This window comes from Geotrypetes seraphini, chromosome 4, assembly GCF_902459505.1.
Source record: "Geotrypetes seraphini chromosome 4, aGeoSer1.1, whole genome shotgun sequence".
Classification (NCBI taxonomy): Eukaryota; Metazoa; Chordata; class Amphibia; order Gymnophiona; family Dermophiidae; genus Geotrypetes; species Geotrypetes seraphini.
In genome coordinates, this window is record NC_047087.1 from 244,481,727 (window position 1) to 244,504,742 (window position 23,016).

The 23,016-nt window shown below is 44.0% G+C and overlaps 1 protein-coding gene across 4 annotated transcripts in view; it reads right to left on the minus strand.

The window, feature by feature from the left end:
- The window catches only part of ZNF365 (zinc finger protein 365), a 57,663-nt gene that overhangs the window by 18,409 nt on the left and 16,238 nt on the right, over positions 1 to 23,016 (minus strand). For all 4 annotated transcript variants that reach the window (XR_004539254.1, XM_033942477.1, XM_033942476.1 and 1 more), the window contains exon 3: positions 5,243 to 5,423. Coding sequence is in view for 3 of the 4 variants with exons in the window: in XM_033942477.1 (XP_033798368.1) it covers positions 5,243 to 5,423 (181 nt within the window). In the remaining variant the exon portion in view is untranslated. The remainder of the gene's footprint in view (positions 1 to 5,242; positions 5,424 to 23,016) is intronic.

Genomic DNA, 23,016 nt, shown 5'->3' on the forward strand with positions numbered 1-23,016 from the left:
AAGCTTTCCGATTGGATGAATGAGATCTGACTTTATATTTAACTGGCAAACTAAGACGACGACGCCATATTAGAGCAGCACGGAGAGTGTGGTGGTCTGATCTAAATGGTGAGAATATATTTATGTAGATATATACCATTGGGTTATTTAACCTATTTAGTTAGATTGTCTGTTAGATGCGTTCTAATGGTGTTTCATGTTTGTTATAGGGGACTTTCCTTGAAACGGCTAATAGCGAAACGCGAATTCACGTCGGAGTCCCTCCATGCTGCTAACTAAGATAAGTGCCCATAGGCATAATATTTATCTTTATAAAATTTTTGATTAAATTTGACCGATGAGGAGGCTTGCCACAATATATTCGAATTATACATGAAATAGATTTTTCGAATGTAGCCCTGAGGTCAGTTGAAGAATAGAAGATTATGAGAAGCTTTTAAGATGTGAAATAATGAAAATATTTATTGAAGCATATTAGAAATTGAAGATAACAGTTTTGATGTTTACTTTAAGAATGTTGCGATTTTGATGAACTAAGTTATTAGCTTCACTCGAAGATATTTATATACTTTATAGTAGGCCCAGTATTCCATGCTAAAATATAAGCATATACAGAAATGTACTGAGAGGTGACTAGAATGGCCTCCTTGGCAAAATCTGCTGTGATCAGCCAGTTGTCCCAGAATGGATGAACTCTGATCCCTTAGCAAAACAAAGAGGCAGCCATTACCACCATCACTTTGGAGAAGGTGTTGGGGTACTGTGGTCAGGTCAAAAGGCAAGGTCCAAATCTGGAAATGGCACCCCGGAACATAGAAGCAATGAAAACGCCTATGATGGGTACAATGGGAATATGCAGATAGGCTTCTGTGAGGTCAAAGAACATCAAGCATTTCCCAGCTGAATTGAGATGATCTCCATACGAGCTGAAGATCTCCATATGAAAATGCTGAACTTGGAGGCAGGCATTTATTACCTTCAAGTCCAGGAAAGGACAAAAAGAGCCACCCTTCTTTGATACTACAAAGTAGAAACAATAATGCCCCAGGTCTTGCTCTTTGAGAGGCACTGGCTCACCCAATCCTAGAGCTAGGAGGCATTTGAAAGTGAGGATGACCACCCTCCTCTTTTGCTCCAAGCCAAATGGGAAAGCATAAAGATATGAACAGGACGGTGAGCTCCAAGGAGTACCCTCTCGATCACCTCCAGGACTCACTGGTCCAAAGTAACATGGACCCACTTGGTAAAAATGAGAGACAACCTGCCCCCAATCTGCACCATCAAGGGGCCTAGCACATCCTCATTGAGCTGGACAAATCACTGGGACTTCCCCTGCAGGAGCTGAAGAACTCACCTGGACTCTCAAAAGAAGCCCACTAGAAAGGGTCTCCTAGAGGCCTGAAAGGAAAGCATGCCGAGCAGCCTGAATACAGCTAGCTTTCCTGGAGCATCCTCTGGATGCCTAGGAGCATTTGGATCCCTTCTCCCTCAGCTCAGGAAGCAGAAGGGACCTGTCTTTCACCATGTCTTTCATGAGTTTCTCCAAGTCCTCTCTAAAAAGGAGGTGTCCCTGAAAGGGCCATCTGAGAAGCTTTCTGGAGGCTGCATCCACAACCCAGTGATGGAGCCACAGCCAAAGCCAGCCCACCACAACTAAGTACACTGACTGCAATGCCAGGAAGCCTAAATCATAAAGAACAATCACCAAGGTGGCTGCCTCCATATCCAACTAGGAGATCCCCAAAGACTCTGTATGCTACTACAGCTACCGTGTTTCCCTGAAAATAAGACCTACCCCGAAAATAAGCCCTAGCATGATTTTCAGGATAGTTCTTAATATAAGCCCTACCTCCAAAAATAAGCCCTAGTCAGCAGCAGCAGTGCTTCCCCCCCTGCGTGCCCCCCACCGACCCTTCCATCTCTCCCTCCCATCTGAACCCCAACCGCGAGACCGAAATACCTGGTAACAAATAGCAGAATCGGCACATAGGCTGCATCGCGGCCTGCCCTTCTCCTGCCTGGCTGTTCCATGCTGCGTTGCTGATGACATCATCAGCAATGCAGCCTGTTCTGCCGACGTTGCTGTTTATTTCCAGGTATTTCGGGTCGCGGTCGGGGTTTGGATGGGAGGGAGAGATGAAAGGGTCAGCAGTAGGGGGTGCGGGGTGCACAGCAGCAGTGGTGGGGGGATGGGAGGAAGGGAGGGATAGAAACTTCAAGGGTTCTGCTGCATAGGGGATGGGAGGGAGGGAGATATGGATAGAAAGATACTGGACAAGAGGATGGGTGAGAGGGGAGGAAAGATGCTGCACATGGGGGGGAGAGAAAGTAAATAGGAAGAATTGGGGTGGAGGAGAGAAAGGGAGAGATGATCACTGTACATGAAAAAAATAAGACATCCCCGAAAATAAGACCTAGTGCCTTTTATGGGCCCAAAATTAATATAAGACAGTGTCTTATTTTCTGGGAAACACGGTAGCAGAATATGATATGTGTGCCACATAGCTTTTTTCAGTAGGAGCATCAAGTATTCAGGTTTTCAATTATGGTGGCTAACTGCAGCTGGAGTTCCACCTGTTTACTTTGGAGCTCCTGAAGGGCCGAACTACTCTGAACAGAAATAGCCATTGGTGATAGCCATGGCAAGGACATCCACCTTGGGGTACAATCAATATTTGTCCAGCTTCTCAGGAGCAAAAGAATAAAAGGCATTCAAGAGCCTAAGCCTCCTTGAGGGCTCCATCTGGGGATTCCCATTTTAACATCATCATGCTAGTGAGCCTTTTGTGCAGTGGAAAATGCTTCTGGGGCCCAGCCAGGATCTCTAACAGGGAGTCTGCCAGAGTCTCCATGACCTCATCAATAAGCCAGGAAAGGTCCTGGTGATGGAAGAGATGGATCACACAGAACTGCTCCTACTTCTCCCATGGACAAGCCTCCAAATCCAAGACCGAGAGAAACTGGGACAGCATCGAGGTCCAATCCAGATGCATAGATCTGACTGGAGCATCTAGGATACTCAATCCCCCAGTTACACTTGACTTCCAGAAGTGGGCCCTGGCTGCAGGCCTCCAAGCCCATAGAGACCCCACCACTAGTTGAGGGCCCAGTGTCCTTCTGCAGGGCTTGCTTAACCATCTGGGTCAAGCTCTGAAGCCAAAAAAATTCCTGGGGTCCAAAGAGGCCCCCTGAGATCCCCAGTGTAGCCCCCTGAAAGGGGACCTGATATGGGTGAGAAGGAAGAGCACCACCCCCAAGCCCTGATGGGGGCAGAGAGGCATACTGCTGTTACAAACTTGATACATCAAAAGAAACAGTCTGAGGCAAATGGCCACTGTTCCTGTTGAAGATAATTGGGATCTTGGGGGTCCTGATGCCTCAGCACAGGAAGAGGGGGAGAAAGCTCCAACAGCACCCCCCTCCCAGCCCCCTTTCCTCCAGGGTCTCTTTCCAAAGTCAGAAATGGCCCATTGCAGAAAAGCAGACAGAGCCAGCAGAAGGACTGATCTGCCACTTTCAGTGAAGACAAATCAAAGAAAAACAGAAACTACAAATGACAGACAGGGAAGAGAAGTAAAGAATAAAGGATCAGAAAAGGTAGGATTACATATCCTAAAAAGGGACTAAAGCAAATTGCAGTCAGGGCAAGACCTACGAGCCTGTTGCCCCTGGGAAAGCCTGGAGAAGAAAGATGTTCTGAGCGCTGATCTTAATGTAATATAGGATGCCTCGGCTCCCCTGAGTGGGGAAGGGAATTTGCTTTAGAGACGTGCATAAACTGGTACTTAAATGTTTATCTTGCAAAATCATCTATATTCACATTTTACAAAATTGGGACATGCATGTTAAAAACCCAAGTGCATGCAAATAGTAATGGGGTGTGGTCTAGGCGTATTTTGGAAAGTTTCAGAAGGGGAATAAACATTGATGTCCTCGAGGAGTGCAGAGAGAGGGGGGACATGATCGAGACGTTCAAGTATCTCACGGGCCGCATCGAGGCGGAGGAAGATATCTTCTTTTTCAAGGGACCCACGGCAACAAGAGGGCATCCGTGGAAAATCAGGGGCGGGAAACTACGAGGTGACACCAGGAAATTCTTTTTCACTGAAAGGGTAATTGATCGCTGGAATAGTCTTCCATTGGAGGTGATTGAGGCCAGCAGCGTGCCTGATTTTAAGGCCAAATGGGATCGACATATGGGATCTATTCACAAGGCAAAGGTAGGGGAGGGTCATTAGGGTGGGCAGACTGGATGGGCTGTGGCCCTTATCTGACGTCAATTTCTATGTTTCTATGTAACATCGGAATTTAGCATGGCTACTATGCATGTTTATGTTTTGGCAAATTGCTCCAATTGATTAGAACTCCTCTGGAGGTTAGGGAAGGTTGCTCCTTTAATCCCTCAGGTCCTAATTCTCAAAACCATGCCATAATTTAGCCGATGGTAGGTGCCCTACCACTGCCTAATTTAATTGGTATTAAATGGTACAGTGATTGACTGTGTTGTTTAAAATCAATTAAATTTTTTTTTTTTAATGTAAGCACCTCCACAGAATGCCGTCCAAGTCCGTTCTATAGAGGTGTCTAACAGTCTATGTCAAAAGTAGGTGTAGTTTGCACGGAAAGTAGACACAGGCGCCAGTAGGCACCTATGTAGAGATGATTCTCATCACAGGTAGGTGCCATAAATGTAGGCCTGTAAAACCCTGACCAACATTTCTGGCGCCTACTTTTGATGTTGCTGCAATTCTGCAAATGGCGCCATAGGGCTCCTTTTACAAAGGCGCGCTAGCGGTTTAACGCGCCTAATAGTGCGCGCTAAACCGCCGGACGCACTAGCTGCTACCGCCTCCTTTTAAGCAGGCCAGAGCGGGGGTTAGCGCGTGATGAAAAGTCATGCGCGTTAACCCCACTAGCGCGCCTTTGTAAAAGGAGCCCATAGTGTGACTGACGCATGAATGGTGGCGCCGTTTACAAAATCCGTCCCTCAGTGGTTAAATATCTCCCCCAAAATTCCAAACTGGCAAATGCTCTGCATTTTTAGCTCTCATATTCAACAGACAACAAGATTTATATCTAAGCAAAGGTAAAAACATTACAAGTAAATGGGCTGAATTATGAGCTATTCAGAAATTTTATGAACATTCACATATAAAAGAAGTACACAGCAGTGGTAAAATAAGGTCCTTCTAAATGAAACTCTTAACTAATTAATTTAAAAGGACCTTATTTTTAGACATACCGCTTGATCACTGATGTCAGAATAACTGCACTTGTCCTTTTGACTTCGATAATATTCTAATTGTTTTTCTGCTCTGTCAACTCGGTGAAGCAGTTTCTCAATGAAATCCTGCAGCCTGGCTTTTCCCTGTACCTCCTTTTCAGTTGCTGCTTCCAGAAAATGGTTGATAATAACAACTTCCCTGCAAGACACAAATCAATGAAAACAGAGCAATTTTAAGAATTACTAATCATTCAAATGTATTTTTTTAGGCTTCCATGTCACAGTCACAACAGCCTTCTATATCTAGAAAACACAGAATGTATAAAAGCATACACCAAATGTCCTTATTCTGTCACAGTAAATGAGAAACACTATCTCTGGAGTCTGAAGATTGCCTAATATGGATGATCATCATCTAATTTGTGCATATATCTAAGCAACATCCATCTCCATGGACCTATCTGCATGCAGCTCTCAAAGGCTGAGCTTATTTATTTTTGCATTTAGCTCTTGCCTTTCATTAGTAGCTCAAACCAAATTACATTCATGTGCAACAGTTATCTCTTTGTCCTGAGAGAATGTACAATCTGTAGACTAGATTTACAATCCAGGATTAATGGATATTTACATACATTAATACAATTCAATGCAAGCCCCATATTTTGCATTTCATGCATGTTAGTAAATCACACTGTAAGTTTATACCCACGGCAATGGAGAATGAAGTGTGAAGATCATGAAGACTATGGACAATGACACCTTGAGTTGCTATCTATATACTCAACAGCACAATTATTATTTTTCCTTTTTTTAAAATTAGGTCTGTCTTTCTAAACCCCAATCATCTGTCTCCAGTGGTAGGATCCTTTTCTTCAGTCCCATGTAATACCTCTTGCGCATTTCCAAAATATATCATTCCATGTAATCAATATCTTGCCAGAGCAAAGCTAGGTTGAACTGCAACCAAGATACTTTGGTCAGTCTAGGAAAGGAGGGTCCCAGAGGAACTATTGCACGGTGCAATATGATTTTTGTTCTTGGGCAGTAAGTGTAATTAGAATTGCTCATGTCTAAAAAGTAAAGAAAATGTCCGTCATTTCCATAAACTTTGCTTTTGTGACCAGGATAGTCAAATTTTGCAATTTACTTATTTAAAATGTGAAATTGCTGAATTTTAATCTTTCAGGCTTTTAAAGTCATAAAAAGCAACAAATGAATCACAATGTATATTTATATTGAAGTTATACAAAGATGACCATAGAAAATTTAGGAGTAGTTTTTTGAGATTTGCAATTATATTGTAAGTCACTTTCACGAATCAGTTCCCAGATATAGTCTCCCATCATGTTCTCATTTTATTGTTCTTGGTAGCAGCATTCAAAGTCCAGTATATCCTGGTGGAAGCACTCACATTGATCCTCCGAATATGCTCCCATGTTCTTCTTCAATGTCTCAAGATGAGCATCAAGGATATGGACTTTGAGAGACATCCTACAGGCCATTTTACTGCAATTCTTCACCATATTCTCAACCAGTTCCACATAGTTTTCAGCCTTGTGATTGCCCAGGAAGCCCCCATCCACTGTGACAAAGCTGTTCCAAGCCACTTTCTCCTTCCTAGTTAGCTTCTTGGGAAATTCCTTGCACTCCAGGATCTTCTGTGATCCAATGATGACACCAGCTTTGACCTTTGCCTCAGACAGATTAGGGAAGATGTCTTGAAGGTACCTGAAGGCTGCCGACTCCTTATCTAGAGCTCTGACAAATTATTTCATTAGGTCCAATTTGATGTGCAATGGTGGCATCCGCACCTTCCGGGGGTCTACCAGTGATTTCCATTTGACATTATTTCTACCCATAGAGAACCCGGCATACTGTGGCCAGCACCACCTTTGGTAGTGAACTTTTGTTTCCCTGCTGTCCCAAAAGCAGAGATAGCAGGAAAACTTGGTAAAACTGTCTTAGAGACCCATTAACAATGCCACCATTTTGAAGACTCCGATGACCTCCCAGTCATACACATCATATTTTAAGGCACCTAGAATGGTCTTTATGCTGTTGTAATCCTCTTTGAAGTGCAATGAGTGAGACAGTGGAAGAGACGAGTACTTGTTCCTGTTATGGAGCAGCATGGCCTTGATGCTCCTGGATGAGCTGTCAATGAAGAGATGCCACTCTTTCAGGGTACAGGCAATTCCAGTTGCCTCAGACTGGTCACATTGTGGCAGAATCAGAGCCCATCTTGAAGGGTGAAGGCGGTGGAAAAAGCTTGGTGATACTTCCTCTGATCTACGACTTGCACACTTTCTTCTAACAAGTTCCACTGATTGAGCCTAGACATCAAAAGTTTGGCACTGGACTTGGTGAGGCCAAGATCTCTGATCAAGTCATTGAGGTCTTTTTGGTTTGGATAGTATGGATTTTTCCTATCAGCTGCTCTCTCTCTGGGAGAGTGGGTATGGGGAGCTCAGGGCAATGTGAGATCAGGGCAAAGGATGAAGGAATGTCTGGATATGTGATTGCCAGTTTCACATTTGGAAGTGTCAACGATGCAGAAGTAGCAGTCACTTGAGTGATCAGTGGGTTCCCACCAAATTCTCGGGATAGCAAACTTCATGGTTCTCTTTTCCCCTCTGTACCATCCTGTAGAATAAAATAAATTGTGGTAATGAAAACAATACATTTATTTCACCTATGACTAATGTGTATGAGATTCTCACAATATATTTCATATGTGATGTATTCATATATCCAGGAGCAAAAAAAAAGAAAAAAAATTTGTTACTAGGTGTATCAAAGTCTGTTTTTGCTCTAGATATTGCTCCATAACCTACCTGCACATTGAGTAACAAATCATGGCAAGACAACACATCCACCTTCTAAAAATCTATTATGATTTCAAATCCTTTATTATTTGAACTACTGTGAACACAAGAGACTGTGCTTCCTGGTACAGCTGAGTGTCGTGAAGTCTAGACTGATAACATAGGATAAGTTACAGGACACTTAAATCACAGGACCTTTACTAGTCAAATTAAAGACAATAAAGGAAACCCAAAATTCCATGCTGGAAAATCATCATACACCTCATTATACATTTCATTTACACTTCATGTTTCGGCCTGCTAAATTGACTGCTTCTGAACTAAACTCAGATTGCCTATATTTCCAATGAAAGCTAAGAAAATGATTGTTAAAACTCTCAAATCCCAGAAATGCCCTAAATCCATAAATTCTGAAATATAGAACTTGAATTTCATTACAGCATGTGTTATTAAGTAAGCAGAAACCCACAATATACTTGCATCCGTAGGTCCTTCCTTCGAAGCCCTGGGGATTGCTCCTGCCCATGCCAATCTCAATCTCAAAATAGTTGCCACAGCAGTCTTGCAAGGCTGCTGCAAGAATTCTCAGCAGCCATTTTGATTGTGGACCTAATGGAGGCAGAAGCAGCTCGACACCACTGCTGTCCCAAAGGGTCACTAGACCACCAGGGCTTCAAAGGCAAGGCCAACGAGGGCTTACAGATGTGGGAAGGGTTTGGTTTCAACTGAAACCAAGCAGTGATAACCTTGATAACCCAATCCTTATCACTTTCTTTGTTTAACCCCATTCAACCACAAAAAGCTTAATACTGGCCACTTTTTAAATATTTTAGGGTGACAGGATACTGACAGAGTAAGTCGATCTCTTTGCATTAGCATTTTTCCTTGTACCTGGTGCCTCATATAAAGAGAAAGGGGGTCATGTGTGCTGTTCCCTCTGCAGCACAGATGATGCCCCTGGGTCAGCAAACAATTGACCGCTTTGCAGTCAAACTTCCATTGGAAATGGTTGGGGTGAATTCTTCACTGTGGGAACACTTGCTCCTTTGATACTGGAAACATTTTTGTTTCCCCTGACAGCCAATAATCCACTGTGTCCTGCAACAGCAATTGAATCTGGTATAAGGGCAAGCACTTCCAAAGTTGCTATGTTGACCCACCTTAGTGAGGGCACCAGACTGATGGAAGGCTGTGGTATTCAAGAAATTGGAGCCAGAGGATCTTTAGCGCCTTTGCAGATGGTTACCCTGGATTTGATCTGGACTGTGTTGCAACAACTTCAAGCGACTATCTCCCACTTTACAAAGGAGGTATCTCTTTGGTATCAAAAGTTGATCAAATAATGGACATAGTAGAAGTGGTTAAACAAGATTTATCCTCTCATAAGGATAAAATATCTTCAACAATTTAAAGGTACTATGGCACAAGATAAACTGGATACACATCGAAGAATTTAACAACTAGAGAACTTTTCTAGGAGGTTGAATTTATGCATATTGAACTTTCTGAAGCCCCCTGGTGCTTTGTCACTTGATTTATATGAGATATCTTGTTGAGATTTAGAAGTTTTCTTCAGATAATATTCCTCCTATTAATAAAATATTTTACTTGCCACTTTCTTCAAAAAAGCTTCAGGTGGTATCAGAAAGAAAAATAAGCAGTCCAATTAGATTTACAAAATATATCAGCAATTCTAGAATAATCTATAAAAGTGAACTCCAAAACCTGCCCAGTTCTGCACCCCCCCTTTTTTGACTTGCACATATACCCACATTTGCATGCACAATTTTCAGTTCTTTTTATAGAACTAGGGGGGGAGTGATGTCTAAGTTTCAGAAAAGTACTCCAGATGTGCAGCACTGATATTCAACTACTTATATTTGTGGGCAAGAACCAAGAAGTGCTCTCTGACCTTAATAGCAAATTGATTGATCTTAACATTTGGCTTGCAGACAATAGCTTAATTAATTGTTAACGCAGAAAAATAATCTGTAATGTGGCTAACACGCAGCCATTCTGCACTATGTAAACTTCCTGAACTAGCTGGCAAACCCATCCAACTCAAGCATGAACTCTTAACTCTAGGAATGTGTTATATATATATATATTTTTTTTTTTTAAATTTATAAATTTAATAGTTAACAATATCAAATGATACCAAGGAAAAAAAGGTTTCTAACACCAAATTTAACAATAATGTACAACACAAAAAATCATTTTCGAGTCCACAACAATGGGGAGCCATGCTACTTACAAACTAACAAAATAAGGAAAATTAAGAGATTGTTCTTGATTCATATGAATCTAGATATTCCCAACTATTTGGGACTCTGACATCCTACCATTTTCTCAGTAGTGAATCATTTAAAGGCAAAAGTAAAAACTCATTTCTGTTCTCGAGCTATTAGAAATTGTTGTAATTGAATAGGATCCCAAAATACATATTCAATGTCTTGTATTTTGACAAGACATTTACATGGAAATTTTAAGTAAAAAGATGCCTCAAGTGCTAAGACTCTTGTTCTTAATTTCAAAAATTCTTTCCTTCTTAGCTGCGTTGCCCTTGAGACATCAGGAAAAATCCTAACAAAATCTCCACAAAATTTAGTCAACCTGTTTTTAAAGTAAAGTTTCATTATTAGCATTTCATCTATCTCACTCATGCATGTTATTACCATGGTGGACCTATTCTGGATCACATCCTGAGAATCCTCCAAAAACTCTGTCAGATTTATTTCTTCTAACTGCAGATACTGAGACAGCTTGCAATGTATTAGCTTGAGTTTCAACCACACTTAATCTTTTATCCAAGCAACTTAAGTTAGAGTCCACATTCTGAAACTTTTGAGACACAGAATGTGAATAGTCCGAAGTTTGTTTCACTGATTCTCTGAGAAACCCTTCAACTCTAGAAATACCTAACCACAAATCTTTAAGGGTAATATCTTGTTTTTCCACTGTTTGTGGTTGATCCTCTACTACACCTGAAAATTCAGGTGGTTTAGGTATTTCAGTAAAAACTAGTTTACTTGTCTGAGTAGATGAAACCACTAATTCAGTAGAAAGAGCGGGAGTAATATTCCCGCTACCTCCAGATACTGGATGAAGGGGGGGGTGTCCTTTCGAGGGGACTCAACGATGCTCCTGATGTGGGAGAGTTCATATCAAGTAAAGGTTGTGATGGAATTTCTGCAGGAAATGTTAAATGTCTGTCCATAGGACCAGAAACAGCAGGGATTGAGCTCTTGGGCTTAATTTTCCTTTTACCCATATTGTCAAATTAAAGTTATACAACCTGAGCTCCCACTCCCCGGCTCCACGTTGCTCCAAGGGGCGAGGCCTGCCCCTTAGGCCACGCCCCTTCGGCCATGCCCTGCGGCTGCGGCCGCACCGCGGCAGCAGGCTGCAATTTAAAGAAAACCAACAAGGAGAGACGGCAACGTTAAGGGTCCGTCCTCCACAGTGCCTGCCCGAATTTCACCTCCGGGGCCAGCCGCCCCAGCGGGCAACACGGGGCAGCGATGAAGAACTCCTCCAGCGTCCCAACACAGAACTAGCAGCTCCCAAAGACACCGCGGCAGCAGGCTGCAATTTAAAGAAAACCAACGAGGAGAGACGGACCCGGTGACGTCAAGGGTCCGTCCTCCACAGTGCCTGCCCGAATTTCACCTCCGGGGCCAGCCACCGCTGCGGGCAACACGGGGCAGCGATGAAGAACTCCTCCAGTGTCCCAACACAGAACTAGCAGCTCCCAAAGACACCGCGGCAGCAGGCTGCAATTTAAAGAAAACCAACGAGGAGAGACGGACCTGGTGACGTCAAGGGTCCGTCCTCCACAGTGCCTGCCTGAATTTCACCTCCGGGGCCAGCCGCTGCTGCGGGCAACAAGGGGCAGCGATGAAGAACTCCTCCAGCGTCCCAACACAGAACTAGCAGCTCCCCTCTAGGAATGTGTTATAACTCTGAATTAAACTTCATTCCACAAATAAGCCATGTAGTAAAAATGTTCTTCTACCATCTAAGACTATTGTGGCAACTAAAACCTGTGCCCTCTGTAAATAACTTAACAAAACTAACTCTTGCTTTCATTACTAGTCACTTAGATTACTGTAACACATTATTTCTAGGGTCAAGCATAGCCAATCTATCATGCCTACAGTTAATTCAAAAATCTTCACTATGGATCCATCCAAAGTCCATTAATGAATGTCAAGCTAAATACTGCATTTGGCGCTAGCCTTTCTTGAATAAATTGAGGCATTTGTTCTGTCTATTGGGCCGGAATGAAACTCAGAACTATAAACTATCTAGAGCAGGGGTGTCCAACCTTTTGGCTTCCCTGGGCCACATTGGCCGAAAAAAAAATGTTTCTGGGCCGCGCAAACGCTGCAGCAAGACAGAGGAGGGAGCTGGCAAGACGGTAAACACCCGGGGCAGCAGAGAAAAACACTGCATCGCCCTCGACCGGGGCCGCACAAAATACTTCACGGGGCCGCATGCGGCCTGGGCCGCAGGTTGGACACCCCTGATCTACAGTTTACTTTAGTTTAATTTTTAATCTTCTCATTTTCCTGTTACTGATATTTCTAAATTTAGATTGTAAGTTTAACTATTATATTTTTCCTTATAATACTCATTTTCTTGGATCTTGAGGTGTGGTTTTTTTTTTCTTTGTTCTTCAATGTTCTTTACTTTCTATGGGGTACTTTCTTTTCCTCCCTCTTATTATATATCTCCATAATGTTAGTGATGTCTTCTCTTGTATGCTTAATTAGATTGTGTGCCCATTCTGAACCGGGAGAGTAGTTATTTAGTACTGTAAACCGCTTAATACCTATGTTCAAGTGGTTTATCAAATTCATTAAATCCAATCCAATTAGGGGGTATTTCTGTGTGTTAAACTGCTATTACTAAATTGATTTTACAATTTTTCATTTAGGAGGGTAGCATGGGTAAGACTAGTCATGGAAGCTACAACTAATGCATTATACTTACTGCGCACTCTAAGGGGGAGGGGGAATTCAACAAAGGGTGCTAAGCGCGTTAGCATGTGCTAACAGATAAAGACACCATAGAATATAATGGGCATCTTTAGTGGTTAGCGTGTGCTAATGCACTTTGTGCACTTTGTTGCATTCCCTCTAACAGCCTAATTCTATAACTGCATGAGCAAATTTGGGCATGTGCCAATAATTGGGGTCTTAACATGCAATAATTAATGCTAATTGCAATTAAAATCTATGCATGCATTTTTAGACACAGGATCCATGAATAAATTTTACATGTATTTCCAGAAAGGGGGCATGACCATGGAAGGGTCATGGGTGTATTGCAGTGTTTCTGCTATTTAGATATGTGATTATAGAATAAGGGGAAATCTGTACCTAATTTAGGCACAAGGATTTACACCATGTTTCAGTAGATAGAAATGGCCATGCCTAAAGTTGGTGTGGTTCATGGTACCAAGTGCTATTGTATAAATGGTGTTATAATTGGCGTTGGCACCCCTCAGTTTCTTTTGTCTTCTTTGTACTTCTGCACACATATGAAGTCTGTAGTGCTGTGCAGTGTCCTATCATCTAATGGATAAAAAGATGGGAAGTTTTTGTAAATGTTGGCATTGTCACTGATTTATCAATAATAATAAAATGCTAGAGGCGCATGCGCTCTTGAAAATTCATGAGCGGTGGCGCCGTGAGGTGTGCTTCTGTGCCAGTCCTCATGGCGCCTGCGCGTGACTGTGCAGAAGACACCAGCGACTCCTCCTTCCCGCTCCTCTTCAAAGCGGCCTGCTGAGGTTCGCCAGCCGCTGTAGCGAACCTTGCAAGCCGCTCTCCACCTCCGTGCAGAAGAAGGAGTCGCCATGTCACCTCCCGCCCTCACTTGCCCATGCCGCCACTGATCCTCCTCTTCAGAGCAGCCTGCGATTGTGGCCGGCTTTAAAGAATCTCGCAGGCCACTCTCCAGCTTCAGTAGCACACTCCCTCTGACGCACAGGATCGCGTCAGAGGGAACATGTTACCGAGTTGGAGAGCAGCCTGCGAGGTTCGCTAAAGACGGCCACCACGATCGCAGGCTGCTTTGGTGAAGAGGAGCAGGCCAGAAGACGCCTGGATGTTGGGAGGGTAAGAAGGGAATCAATACCAGGAGCCAGGGGGAAACGGAAAGGGGGCTGCTTTGGAGGGAGGGGTGTGCTGGGGGGAGACAGAAGGGGCCATGGATAGGGAGAGGGAAAGGGGGCTGCTTTGGGGGGAGGGGTGTGCTGGGGGGGGAGACAGAAGGGGCCATGGAGAGATAGGGAGAGGGAAAGGGGGCTGCTTTGGGGGGAGGTGTGCTGGGGACAGACAGCTTTGCTCGGGGGGGGGGGGGAAGACAGAAGAGGGCCATGGAGAGACAGTTAGGGAGAGGGAAAGGGGCCTGCTTTGGGGGGGGGAGGTGTGTCCTGGGGGCAGACAGCTTTGCTCGGGGGGGGGGGGGGGAGACAGAAGGATACAGACAGCGGCCAAGGAGAGAGAGAGAGAAAGAAACACAGACAGACAGACACATCTATTCTAGCACCCGTTAATGTAACGGGCTTAAAGAAAAGTTAAATAAATAAAACACTGGAACTCTAAAATGTGGAAACTAGTTTAAGAGTTCTGTTAAGACTACAGAAAAGAAAGATGTCTGTCAAGAACTCTGTGATAATGTACAATATATTCCTTTGTTCAAACTGTATCCTTAGGAATACAGTAATTTAGCATTGATATAATTATGCACTACTGATAACATGAGAATTCTGTTAACTACCTGTTTCTTACATCTATGTAATGAGCTAGGTTTCCATATACCATATTAATATTTTCAGTACTTTTCTCAACAGGGGATTTCTATTAAACACCACCTAAAATTCTAAAAAGAATTTTAAATAAGCTTTGCAATATACATACATACTAGAGAATCAGGACCATAGCAAGAACCAAGTTAACCTCAATCCCCAGGGCTACATCCCTGTTATATTAACAGGAAAAAAAAGTGTTTGACTATAGAGGGGCTAGGAAACCGCATCCATCTACATATCTATTCCCCTATTGATATTTAAATCTCTCAAAAGTTTGCAGCCTGAAAACTCAAGACTCAAGTAAATATGAGATATACATTCATAATTCAACCATATTTAAATCAATTCTCCATAAACTGGAGAATATATAAAAGATACAAGAAAGACAAAAGCTGGAGATGAAGCATTAATGACTCTTGCTACTGTTTACAAATTAAACTCTGGAATTTGTTGCTGGAGACAGTGGCGTACCTAGGGTATGTGGCACCCGGGGCCCATCATTTTTTGACACCCCCCACCCCCCTCATGTAAAATTTTTTTTTTTTTTTTTTTTTGCAATAACCATGAAATGGAATAAATGGTCAGAATAGAAACAGGCAGTGAAAATTTTCTTTTTTTTTTTTTTTTTTTTTCCAAAGTATTTTTATTGAGAATGGCAAAAGGTCCAGACAAGCAACCATGGTCTGTACAGAAACTTATACATTATCAAAAAGAACACAGAATGAGAGTAACAGCAACAACAAGCATGAACAAGCCTCTCCCAAGAGAAAATTGCCAATGAGAGGCATAGCAATACACAACAAAAGGCCAAAACTTGGGGCAAGCAAACAAATCCCACCCCAGAACCCACAAGAATAATAAGCCGGACTAGACCCTCAGCCATATTTTATAATGAAAAAAAACCCCCACAAGCAACAACACCCAGACCGCTCACCAGACACACCAATCCGCACAACAAGCACCCAAGAAACACCCAGCCACCACCCAGACAAAACTACCAGACACACCTACCCCACCAAGCCCAGACCCAACCCCCCCTCCCCAGAGAGTGCAAGCGCAAAGTGGACCGTGAAAAGGGCAGCTGCAGAAGTGGAAAGCCCCAGATAAGTAGGTTAGCTAAAGAAAGCCCACAGATAGAAGAAATCAGGATAACAGAAGTTCCAACAAATGCTCCCACAGAAAATTTTCTTTTATTGAACCTCATTTATGTAACCATTATTCCAAACATAACATAACATAAATTATGTCTGAATTGTCATGACATCAGAAGTACATATGGAGTAGTTGCAGGTGATGCTTGGGACAGTTCTGATTATGTTAGTTTGGTTTTATGTGTTTTTTTAATAGAAGGGTTTTTATTTCTTTTTTTAAGGTTTTGTAGTTTGTGGTCGAGGTCAATAGGTTGTAGAGTTGGGGGTCAAGTGTTGCAGCTCGAATGGCTAGGAGGTTGTCGAACAGTTTTTTTCTTTTGACGTTTTTGGTTGGAGGGTGTGTGAATGGTGCGTGAGTTCTCCTATGTCTGTTTGAAGTGGATTGAATTATTTAGCTGAAGAAATTAGTTACCCCCCCCCATTCCACACACATTAATTCTCTTCCATTTTTGTTCCCATTATAAAAAAACACTGATAAGTTCCCAGGAAAAAAATACATTAAAATAAGAAGTGAAAACAAAGGCCCCTACAGATGAGAACATAACATAAGAATAGCCTAACTGGGTCACACCAATGGTCCATCATGCCCAGTAGCCCATTCTCATGGTAGCCAATAGTGCTGCCCGATTCAGAGAAAAATATTTCATTCGATCCGATTCACCCTGTTGAATCGATTTTTCGATTAGATTCACTGTTAATGACACCGCTTTTTAAGTTTAAACAAAGTATAACAATAAATTTCACAACAACAATAAATTTCACAAAGTACTTAAAAAAAAAAAAATCACATTTTTCCATTAAAGCAGTTCTGGAGACATTTGCTTGAACAGTCTTTTTTCCCAGTCCATAAGCAAGCAATATGAAAAAGATTTCCTTAATTATCTACTCAAACATTTTTGCTATTTACTTTCATTGTACCTATACTATTATTCAGTAGAAAAAATGGACTTAACTGTGCAGGAAATGAATCTCCTCATACACCCACCATATAGTGCAAAAATGTGCAAAGGTCTGTTTTTTTCTTTCGATCACTACATAGCCTAATGCCACACAAGCAGCGCTGTTACAAACATATTCTGAAGGTCAATGCTAAGGTTGACAAAGTTTCCTTCCTTGGACCAGAAGGAGATACTGACAAACCACTGGAAGAGATTCTAAAACAACTACCCAGAAATAACACCCAAAGACCCACTCAGTGTGTGAACCAGTTGAGTGGAGTGGACTAACTGGGGGTGGAAATGGGCCCAGAGTTTGCTCAGCAGAATTTCCCAGACTACCTCTTCCTCTCAACACACTGACATGCTACCACCACCACCAACACTAGGAACACCTCACCGAGTATGCCAGCAATGCTTATAAACTTTATAAAACACATTATTATATTTTCTTATAAAGCATATATTTTAACTGAACTCAGCCTTGCCATTCACAAAAATAGAAAAGTTCCCATTTCAAGCTGTCTCATGTACACTTTTCAAATCTAACATATTGTAATCACAAAACAGAAAATAAAATTATTTTTTCTACCTTTTGTTCTCTGATCAATATTCAAATCTTGTTGGTCCCAGGCTCTTGTTGTCTTGCTTGCCAGGGTCTCCTTTCTCCGTGCTAACCATCCGTCTGCCATCTCTGTTCTCCCCTTCCGTTTCCCTTCCCTCTCCCGGAGATCTGGCATCTTTCCTTTTTTTTGTCTCCATCCACAGATTCACCTTTTCTCAACTCCCCACCACCCCAGGATCCACCATCTCTCCCTTTCTGTTCCCAACTATCCTCCTATCCAGTATCTCTATCCCCCCTCCACACCATCCCCTGTTTCCAAGTTCTCTCCCTTTCTGTTCCTTCCCTCCCTAAATCCCATTATGCACCATCTCTCTCCCACTCCTCTGTTTTTAGACCCATTATTTCTAACCCCCAAAGTCTGGCATATGCATGTATCTTTGAACCCCCCCTTCCCTCTCTCCCTCTGTGTACTTTTACACCAGGACCCCCCTCCCCCGAAGGTCTGTCCCCCCTCCGAAGGGCTACACCCCACCCCTGAAGACCTGCACCCCCCGAAGGACTTTACCTCCCACCCGAAGGTCTGTCCCCCTCTGAAGGCCTAAACCCCACCCCTGAAGGACTGCACCCCCCCCCCCGAAGGCCTGCACTCCCTTGAAGGTCTGCACCCCCCCGAAGGCCTGTCCCCCCCTTGAAGGCCTGTCCCACCCCCTTGTAGGCCTGTCCCCCCTTTAAGGCCTGCCTGCCTGCCTTTCCCCCCCTTGAAGGCCTGTCTCCCCCTTGAAGGCCTGCACCCCCCTTGAAGGCCTGCACCCCCCCTTGAAGGCCTGCCCCCCCCCTTGTAGGCCTGTCCCCCCCCCTTGTAGGCCTGTCCCCCCCCTTGTAGGCCTGTCCCCCCCTTGAAGGCCTGCCTGCCTTTCCCCCCTTGAAGGCCTGTCCCCCCCCCGAAGGCCTGTCCCCCCCTTGAAGGCCTGTCCCACCCCCTTGTAGGCCTGTCCCCCCTTTAAGGCCTGCCTGCCTGCCTTTCCCCCCCTTGAAGGCCTGTCTCCCCCTTGAAGGCCTGCACCCCCCTTGAAGGCCTGCACCCCCCCTTGAAGGCCTGCACCCCCCCTTGAAGGCCTGTCCCCCCCCTTGTAGGCCTGTCCCCCCCCTTGTAGGCCTGTCCCCCCCCTTGTAGGCCTGTCCCCCCCTTGAAGGCCTGCCTGCCTTTCCCCCCTTGAAGGCCTGCACCCCCTTGAAGGTCTGCACCCCCCCAAAGGCCTACACCCCCCCCGAAGGTCTGCACCCCCCTGAAGGCCTGCCTGCCCCCCCTGAAGGCCTGCACCCCTTGAATGTCTGCACCCCCCCCCCCGCAGGCCTGCCCCCCCTTGAAGGCCTGCCTGCCTGCCTGTCACCCCCTCCCCCTTGAAAGCCTGCTTGCCTGCCCGCCCGCCCGACCCTGAAGGCCTGATGCCCCGACCCACCCCGAAGGACCGCTCGCCCCCCTGGCCTCCCCGCACCACCTATGAACAGCCGCAGCAGGATCGCGAAGTCAGCGTCGGGTACCAGCCCTAAGGGGGTGTTCCCGGCCTTGCCGTTCAGGCCCCCGCCACCCCCGAAGGACCGCTCGCCCCCCTGGCCTCCCCGCACCACCTATGAACAGCCGCAGCAGGATCGCGAAGTCAGCGTCAGCGATCCCTGCTGCTTCCTGCGCCACGGTCCCGCCCCTCCTCTGACGTCAGAGGAGGGGCGGGATCGCGTCGTAGGAAGCAGCGCAGGGATGCTGACGCTGACTTCGCGATCCTGCTGCGGCTGTTCATAGGTGGTGCGGGGAGGCCAGGGGGGCGAGCGGTCCTTCGGGGGTGGCGGGGGACTGAACGGCAAGGCCGGGAACACCCCCTTAGGGCTGGTACCCGGGGCGGCCCGCCCCCCCCCCCCCCCCCCTAGGTACGCCACTGGCTGGAGAATATGTTGAAATCAGTTAGCTTAGCAGGATTTAAAAAAAGGTTTGTATAATTTCCTAAAAGAGAAGTCCATAGGCCCATAATTGAGATGACTTGGGGAAATCCACTGTTTATTCCTAGGATAAGCAGCATAAAATCAATTTTACTATTTGGGATCCAGCTACAGTAGGTACTTGTGACCTGGGTTGGCCACTTTTGGCATTAGAAATTTTTAAAAAATAAATAAATAATAATGTCCCTTAGGAGAGGCTGCTGCATGCTGGAAGGAGTCATGGGAAAAAGAAGAGGAAAGAAACTGATTTAAGTAAATTAAAATTACACTCTCCCCTTAATCAGCACAGCAAGTTACAGTAGTATTCTGCATTAACTGTCTGGCCCCTTGGTAGGTAGTCAGTCATTACAACACCTGCCTGATCCCAAAACACTGTGGCCATGACCTTTTCTGCTGACTTTTGGATCTTGAATTTCCTTGGCCTTGGAGATCTTGAGTGCTGCCATTGCATGGACTGTTGTTTGGTCTCAGGATCACAGTGGTATAACCCATGTTTCATTAACAGTAACTAGTTGTTTCAAAAAGTTGGCACCAGCTTGCTGAAAATGCTGCAGAAATCAACCTGGAATTGTCCACTCGATGTTGTTTCTCATTAGCATTCAAACATTTGGACACCCACTTGGCTGACAGATTCTGCATACCCAGCTGCTTGTGGATTATACACCAACACATTCCCTGGATACCTGTAGTGACTCAGCAATTGTTTTAGCTGATCTGCCAAAATCAGGTCATGGACACAGTCAACAATTTCAGGAGTTGATACCGTTTGAGACTTCCCAGACCTTGCTGCATCTTCAGTCTCAAAATCTCAATGCTGAAAGTTTGCACACAACTTCTTCACTGAGGAGTATTTGTCACTCAGTGTTTGCATCATACATTTATGGATTTCCTTTGAAGTTTTCTTCTGCAGAAATAGGAACATCATGATGGCTCGGAGTTCCACACTTGAAAATTCCATACTTTTCGTGGACATGGTTTGAAACAATGTCAAAACATAGCATTACGATTCTGCAAATTGGCACTTTGCAAAACAAAATATCACTCTTTTCAGCTACAGTGGCAAAATAAATGTTCAGAATTTAGGAAGTTAGCTGGGCTGAGAACTTTTCAGCACCCCCTCATAGGGTAACTTTAATTTACTTAAATCAGTTTCTTTCCCCTTCTTTTTTCCCATGACTCCCTCCAGCATGCAGCAGCTTCTCCTAAGGGACATTATTATTTATTTATTTAAAAAAATTTCTACTGCCAAGCTTTAGATATTGTGTATCACAAAAGAGCTATCATATAATGAAACAAGTAATATGAATATGTACTGATGGCATGCCTAGTCCACTAGTAATGAAATCAGTTCCACTAAATAACATGGCACCTGGCCTTATAGAAATCTTTGTATTTACTAGCAACCAATGTTATTTAATGGAAAATGGTGCAATTCTATCATATTTAGAGATTAAAAACTACCCTCACTGCAGCATTCTGTACATTGTAATCTTTTCAAGCAGGGGGTAAAGTAGAGGTTGGAGCAATTGTGTAAATGGGAGTATGTGTATGAGAGGGATCCTTTGTAATACCTAGGAATGGGGGGGCCTTGATGAAAGTTTGGTGGACAGAAAGCTGAAAGGGGGGGAGGGAAGGCTAAAGAGTGGGGACAGAAAACATTAACTAGAACAAGAGATAGCATCAGGCCTTCTGCTGGTGAACTCTGCACATAATTCAAACATAAACTCTGGATTTTATATATAGTGTCCAAATTTGGGCACCCTGTCAAGATGTGTATGCAAATTAATCAATGAGCTCTTATCAATAATTGGGTGCCAACAACCAATTTTTGGTGTTAATTAGCAATCATTAAAATTTGCATGCCTATTTGGCTGCACACTATTCTATAAGGCAGGGTGCCTACCTTCCAAAATGGGAGAGTGCCTAACTCCCAAAAGAGATCATTGGCGTGCTGGAGGCATTTCGAAAAGTTATGCACAGTTATACAATACCAGGTAAGCATGCTAGCATCAATTTCCTCCTCTGTTTTCATAGATCACCCCTTACACGTGACTTACTTTCCCCAGTCATTAAGAAACCTGCCAGGTTCATGCTTCAGGCCTCCCAAGGATATGTTCTGACCCTAGTAATTCCATTTTCTCAGCTTCTACTCTTATCAGCGCATCCCTTCCCACGACAGAAGCAGAATTCTCCATCCAGAGCTCAAAAGCTAGCTGTTCTCAGCTCTGTCCCATTCTCTCCACTGAGAATGAATCCTCTTTTTCACCCAATATTATTCCTGCACTGAACCTTGCATCTAGCCAGTCAACAAGCAGATATCCCTTTTCCAATAAAGTTTAACTTCCATCTCTGCAATAATTCAGAATCCTTCTCTCTAGTCACTCACCATCTACTCCTTAAGTCTAGCAGCCTGTCATCCATAGAAACATGACGGCAGATAAAGGCCAAATGGCCCATCTAGGCTGCCCATCCACATGAACCATTATCTCTTTCTCTATCTGAGAGATCCCACGTGCCTATCCCAGGTCCTCTTGAATTCAGACACAGTCTCTGTTTCCACCACCTCTTCCAGGAGACTTTTCCACGCATCTACCACCCTTTCCGTAAAAAAGTATTTCCTCAGATTTCTCTACAGCCTATCACCTCTTAACTTCATCCTATGCCCTCTCATTGCAGAGTTTCCTTTCAAATGAAAGAGACTCGACTCATGTTCATTTATATTATGTAGGTATTTAAACAAATCTATCATATCTCCCCTCTCCCGCCTTTCCTCCAAAGTACACAGATTGAGATCTTTAAGTCTGTCCCCATACACCTTATCACAAAGATCACACACCATTTTAGTAGCCTTCCTCTGGACTGATTCCATCCTTTTTTATATCTTTTTTAAAGTGCGGCCTCCAGAATTGTACACAATATTCTAAATGAGGTCTCACCAGAGTCTTATACAGAGGCATCAATACCTCCTTTTTCCTACTGGCCATACCTCTTCCTATGCACCCTAGCATCCTTCTAACTTTCACCATGACCTTATCAACCTGTTTGGCCAGCTTAAGATCATCACATACAATCACGTCCAAGTCCCGCTCTTCCATCGTGCACATAAGTTCTTCACCCCCTAAACTGTACCGTTCCCTCTGGTTTTTGCAGCCCAAATGCATGACCTTGCATTTCTTAAAATTAAATTTTAGCTGCCAAATTTAAGACCATTCTTCAAGCTTCGCCAGGTCTTTCTTCATGTTATTCACACCATCCGGCTTGTCTACTCTATTGCAGATTTTGGTATCATCTGCATAGAGGCAAATCTTACCTGACAACCCTTCAGCAATATCATTTATAAAAATGTTAAAAAGAACAGGCCCAAGGACAGAACCTTAAGGCACACCACTGGTAACATCCCTTTCCCTCAGAGCGATCTCCATTGATCAGCATTTAGCTTCGAGGACTTTGAGGTTTTCCAACTTTCATATAGTACATTATCTGTTTCACTTCTTTACAATGAAC